The sequence below is a fragment of the Henckelia pumila genome, chromosome 2 (assembly GCF_033568475.1).
Source record: "Henckelia pumila isolate YLH828 chromosome 2, ASM3356847v2, whole genome shotgun sequence".
NCBI lineage: Eukaryota > Viridiplantae > Streptophyta > Magnoliopsida > Lamiales > Gesneriaceae > Henckelia > Henckelia pumila.
In genome coordinates, this window is record NC_133121.1 from 112,836,229 (window position 1) to 112,842,391 (window position 6,163).

The 6,163-nt window shown below is 33.8% G+C and overlaps 2 protein-coding genes across 2 annotated transcripts; one reads left to right on the forward strand and one right to left on the reverse strand.

Annotated features, from left to right (window-relative positions):
• Nucleotides 1–901: 901 nt before the first annotated feature.
• Nucleotides 902–1,698, forward strand: LOC140884646 (pathogenesis-related protein PR-1). The gene has a single exon (XM_073291469.1). The coding sequence runs from the start codon at nucleotides 996–998 to the stop codon at nucleotides 1,584–1,586; it is 591 nt and encodes a 196-aa protein (XP_073147570.1). The 5' UTR covers nucleotides 902–995; the 3' UTR covers nucleotides 1,587–1,698.
• Nucleotides 1,699–4,376: 2,678 nt separating this feature from the next.
• LOC140879384 (uncharacterized) lies at nucleotides 4,377–5,592 on the reverse strand. The gene is made up of 2 exons (XM_073283072.1): nucleotides 5,139–5,592; nucleotides 4,377–4,484 (listed from the first exon to the last, which is right to left on the reverse strand). The coding sequence occupies exons 1-2, from the start codon at nucleotides 5,432–5,434 to the stop codon at nucleotides 4,424–4,426; spliced, it is 357 nt and encodes a 118-aa protein (XP_073139173.1). The 5' UTR covers nucleotides 5,435–5,592; the 3' UTR covers nucleotides 4,377–4,423.
• Nucleotides 5,593–6,163: the final 571 nt, after the last annotated feature.

The following is a 6,163-nucleotide window of genomic DNA, read 5'->3' on the forward strand; positions in this document are numbered from 1 at the left end:
GACGAGGTTTATTAGCAGTCATGAGTGATCGATGTCGTGTGGCAATTGAAACACATTTAGGAGGGATTAATGAATAATTTATGAACGGAGATTTCTGGCTTTCCAATGGGAAAACATAATTACATTGTTACTGAATGTAGTTATATAAAATGGAAAATTTCAATATTTTGTCTTTTAGGGGGAAAATATTTTATTATCTAGATATTTTATATATCTTAAGCCAATTTTATCAATATTTCTAGGTGCACTCCAGCCTGTAACCCCTGGTGCATTAATAATATCAGTTGTGTGATGCAATTACAATATTGGGTGAAACTATATATGATGACAAAAAAAAGGGAAAATGAATTTTTTTTCTCCTATTAACTTGTCTAATATTAGTTTTTCATCTAATAAGTTTTAAAATTTTGTTTTGAGACATTAATTTTAATTTTTTTTTGTTATTTTAGTTCAATTAATTACTCACGTGTCATGTCGACAATTTCTTGTACGACATATATTAATATTTTTTGATGTCACATATATATAATTAATTTTTCAGTTCATGCATCACTCCAAAGAAACATGCATGACTCATAAGAGTTAAAAATAATCAAAATTATCATACCACAACCAAAATTTAAAAATTAACTTAGATGATAATTAATTAATTAAACCTAAAATATGAAAAAACAGTACGTGCACCAAAAAAATTATGGTCCCAAAAATAATGTACTTGTAAATGGCGTGCATGCACGTCATCTTACCTAGCTAATATATAATTTGAGGCTGTATGGAGGGATTTATTATATAAAATAACTAAGATTTTCCATTAATGTAATTATAAGTAAAAATTGTTAATAACCGCATGAAAGACCACAAAAATTTATTCCACGAACATTATATTATATAGTCCTCTCAAAATACATAGGCACATATATATGTCGTAGCACAAAACGCTTGCTCCACACCACCATCAAACAAAGCTTCAAGCGAGTTTCCCAAGAACCCGAAAAATGATGCGCAATATCCTCTTTACACTCATAATCCTCGCAACCAGCCACCTCTTAGTAGGATATTCGGAGCCGGCTCGTGAGATCGTCTCCGACGCGACTACAAACAACGAAACCATATTAAAAATCTCAAAGCAACTTTGTTGGAATTGCCTAGGCGAATCAATACAATTCTTGTACGGCCACAACTTGGTGAGGGCAACAAGGTTGGAGTTGCCTCTGATATGGGATTCGGAGCTGGCGAATTACGCGGGGTGGTGGGCCAAACAAAGGCAAGAAGACTGCAAACTAGCTCACTCGTTCCCCGAGGATGGCTTCAAGTTAGGGGAGAACATATACTGGGGAAGTGGCTCGACGTGGAGTCCGGGGGACGCGGTGCGGGCGTGGGCCGACGAAGAGAAGTACTACAGTTATAGGAGCAATAGCTGTGCGGAAGGGCAGATGTGTGGGCATTACACGCAGATCGTGTGGACAAGTACGAGGAGGATCGGGTGTGCTCGAGTTGTTTGCGACACTGGTGATTCTTTCATGACTTGTAATTATTATCCTCCGGGGAATGTTATTGGTGAGAGGCCGTATTTATTGATCAACTAGTACTTGATGGGAATTCTTAGACGTGTATATATATGTATTGTTGTAACTTCAATTCGTGTGCATTGCTAGTAAATGTATATATAGGTGATAATGTATTAATTTTGTGATAATTATTGACTGCTAATCATGTGTTTTAATTTGTTAGTTTATGGTGGTATATATTTGTGTGTTGGAGATTTGCATGTTGAATGTGAGAAAAAAAAAATCTGAAAAACCCAGTTATAAATAATTTCTTGATACTAATTTGATCAGTAGGAGTAGGGTTGGTTATATAATATAGAAGGTGAGATGTGTTTTTGTACAATTAAATTAAATTCTTGAAAAGATATTGCATTTGCTCGAGATACTAGCCAGTTTTTTTTTTTTTTATATATAATTCTTCATTATTCTTCTATAAAATTCCTTTTTTTCCAACTCTCGAATTATTTTTTTCGTTTGACGTTTGAGAGGTCATTGTGTATTTGTGTCGCCAGGATTCTTGATCCTCATGTGTTATATAGGCATACTATCAAAGCACGACGTCAAATTGATCACGCAAGTCTTATCGTATATAGTTAACAGTTTGATTGATGACCCTAACAACCTATTCTCTCATCCCATAAAAATGACACGAGAGGATTTGAAACATTATGTATGAATCCTTGACATGATTTCTCGTTGAAATGGTGTTACCATATATTGGATATCCAAACACCGAATTAAAGCTTGGATTTAAAGTTTTAACACATAAATTCGATGAAACACACATCTGTCTCACCTAGGTGTTAAAATCGAAGAACACGCTTTTGATTCTTTCTTTCTTTTCATAGTAGTGTAACATTTAATGTTGGATTAATAAAATTGAAGAGAATCCATGTGCAATAATGACTAGGCACATGATGACACTTTGCATTAAAAATTGGGACCTAGTATATTATTTTGTCCCATGGGATTGGTTCATTTACCAAGTGTTTGAGCAAGCTAGACAAAAATAATCAAATCAAGTTACTACTTTTGAGCATATATATAATTTATACACCATATTATCATTGGAAATATACGTAAAAGTAAAAATAGTTTGATCCAATGAGATATATAATAGTGGTGATTGGAAGTAGACAAGTAGTGCCACGTTTTGGTGTCTCGGGTTGAAAATGAAAAAGGAGGAAGCTCACAGGTTCATCGAATCGTATTCACGAGCGATATAAGGTGGTGAAATGATATAATAAAATTGTCCATAATTATCAGAGATTCAGAAGCACACGCACCACACAAGTTCACAACATGCAAAAAAAGTCAAATGTTACTCATACAACACAAACAAAGACTAAAATGATTGTCCCCACTTATTGTTATTACTTTCCGGTTGGACCAAATGGATTATTGAATCAGATGCTCTAACAGCAATACATGACATTCACAATCCTTCTCCATTTTCCATGGCTGAGCCGATTGCTAGAGATATTCGCAACCTATGCTATAGTGTACCGGGGAATATCATTCAACATTGTCCAAGTTTAGCCAACCAAGTGGCTCACGAACCAGCCCGTAAATGCTGTTTTGTGGAAAATAATTTGGTATTCTCGAATGCTATTCCGTTATTTTTCACTGGCTTTGTATTATCAGACTTGTTGAAACTTTAAATATATTAGTTTTTTGCTCCAAAAAATAAAAAAATAATATATATATATATATATATATAGTTTTTAAAAATGGAAATTTCAATATTTAAAAAACTGCATGAAAGATCACAAAATGAATAGCAAAATCCTCCTTATACTCATAATCCTTTCAAAAGGGTTGGCCCCGAAGAAAACCCTATCCCACATGAGTCAGAAACCCATTGGCTCATGCAGTGTTAAATCGAGAGATGTGCACGAGCGGCAGAGACCCTAGGGCGGTCGAGCAACATGGCCAACCCCCAGAGCATACCCCAACAATATTTCAACAAGAAATATGCTCCACACGAGGATCGAACCCGCAACGCTAGGGAATTTTTTCTCACGTCATCTCAGACCTTACCAACTCGCCTGTGTCCATGTGGGCTTATACCCTTAATCCTTGCAATCATCAGAATCAGTAATCTCTTAGGGAATGTTTTGGAGAGTTTTTACTTATTTAAAAATGATTCTAGTAGAAATTATTTTAAAGTTGGTGAAAAGCTAAAATAGAGAGTGTTTAGAAATAGAAGTTGAAAACTAATACAAGCTAAAGTTTAGTGTTTGGAGAATAATCACTTTCAAGCTTAATTTTTTAACTAAATGACAATCATTTCCTTATTTGATTATTTAATTTTTGATACTAACACTATAAAAATTGAGTTTATAAAGTATTTTACATTATGAATTTTGTATCAAAAATATTTTATTTTTTATAATATGAATACTTGAAAAAATGTATCAAATCAATAAAAAAATGAAAACAAATTGTATAAATATACAAGATATGTACAAAAATGTATGAAGATGAAATATATATATATATATATATATATATAAATGCTTCTAATAATAATGTAAAATTATAAAAAATATTTTTTAAAAAATAACTTGTAATAATAATGTAAAATTTAAAATTATTTTTTTTTAAAAAAAATACTTGTGATAATAATGTAAAATTTAAAAATATTTTAAAAAATAATAAAAGCATATGTAATATGATAAGTTTATTAAGGATATATATGTCAACTTGTAATTTTATACCTTAAACAAAAAACAGAAGCTAAAAAAACATCAAATTTTATCTTCTTGCTTTTGGGTAAAAGTTGTAGAAGCTGAAGCTGAAGCAGAATTTAACATTCACAAATACGCAGAAGCACTTCTATGAAGCTAGAAGCTAAGAGACACTTTGTAGAAGCTCTACAAAAAAACTCCCTTAGTATAATATTCGTAGTCAGCTTGTGAGATCGTTCCAACATGACTACAAAAAACGAAACGATGTCAAAAATCTCAAAGCAGATTGCTGCAGCTGCTACTCTTTCTTTGATGATAATGATTCATTATGTTTTTTTATCCAATCCTCGAATTTCCTCTCTCATTCGCTCCAAACATGAGAGGTCGTTGCATTGGCAGAATTCTTGATCACTTTTTATCATCGTCACAATATCATTCAATCTCGACCCCAAATTGGTCATCGCAGTCGTAACATAGTCGTCCTTCGCTCTAGCAGCCCTAACCTCAACAACACTAGCCGTCCATTTTTTATTTCCATAGAATGAGACTCTCCTCACCATGATGACGAGGCATGCGAAAACTTATAATTTCACATATTCACAGTCACATTTAGGGCAATCACATTCATATTTAGGGCAGAGCTTTAAGGATCACAAATTCTAACCAAAATTACAGCCAAAAGCATATCAAATAATATCAATGCTGTCAAACGAAAATATAAAGCTAAAATAATGCTCAGATGAAAATAAAAAACCAAAAACTACTGATTCTCAATATAATTCATGGATATCACATAATTGGGATTTATTTAATAAAACTAAAATAATGGTCAGATGAAAATAAAAAAGCTAGAAGTCCGATTCTCAATATAATTAATGGAAATCACGTAGTTGGGATTTACCTCACGGATGCCGGTCCATGTGCACGTGGAGGAGTTTGTGATGAATTGACAGTATGTGGAGGATCTATGTTTATCTTGATGTCCGGCACTTTCTTCCTATTTTCCTCATCCATCTTCCTCTTCCCATTCCCCTTAACTTTCTCGGCCCTCAGCGATTCCTCCATCTTCCTTTTTCCCTTACCCAGAGCTACCTCACCCTCACCCTCAATCTTACCTTCAGCTTCATCTTTTGACTTCCCCTTAGATTTCCTATTGTTGTGCGCCTCTTCCTCCTTTGCCTGCATTTCCGCCTCCATTTTTGTCACCGAACTTTTTTTATCCCCAGTGACGGAGCCATTTTGGCCACTGCTCGCACCTCCCTCTCCCCCTCAGCTGCTTCCGCCTCTATTTTTGCAGTTGACCTCGTCTTTATCCCCGGTGTGGTCGGGCCGTCGATATTATTCCTAGAGCTCTCGGTCTTACCGCTGCCATTACCGCATCTGAAACATCTAATACTAATAAATGCGGAATTTTTTTTTATTATTAAAATATTAATTAAAATAGATGTACATACATGCCCATACATATATGCACAAAAATAAACAGATTTAAAAATAGCTCAAATAAAATGCAACATTTAATAAATTAAATGTCTGAGTCATGCATTAAATAAAAATGTTGTTCTAAACAATTAAATAAAAGTTTGCATGCACTGAAAATATTTCAATAAAAATATGTACTAGTACCAACCACTGAAAATGAATAAAAAGGACATGTTTAATATTCCATAAAAACATAATCATAAAGACTCAGACGACGGCCGCGGGGGATCACTGCATGTCCACTCATATGTCCTCGCCTCCCGTGGGTACTATGTCCTCTACGTACTCACCTGCACCATACCAGTGTAGTGAGCCTAGAGGCCCAACATGCTAACATAACAAGGGTTTAAAATAATTTAAATCACTTTAATACTAATACATTACATATACATGAATGAGCATGCTTAAAATATCATGAACATAACATAAACTTAAATTAAACTT

Coding starts and splice junctions, on each gene's coding strand:
- LOC140884646 (XM_073291469.1), top strand. CDS start 996: ATGATGCGCAATATCCTCTTTACACTCATAATCCTCGCAACCAGCCAC.
- LOC140879384 (XM_073283072.1), bottom strand. CDS start 5,434: ATGGAGGCGGAAATGCAGGCAAAGGAGGAAGAGGCGCACAACAATAGG. Junction 4,485..5,138: donor CATGGACCGGCATCCGTGAG/GTAAATCCCAAC, acceptor CGTTTTTTGTAG/TCATGTTGGAACGATCTCAC.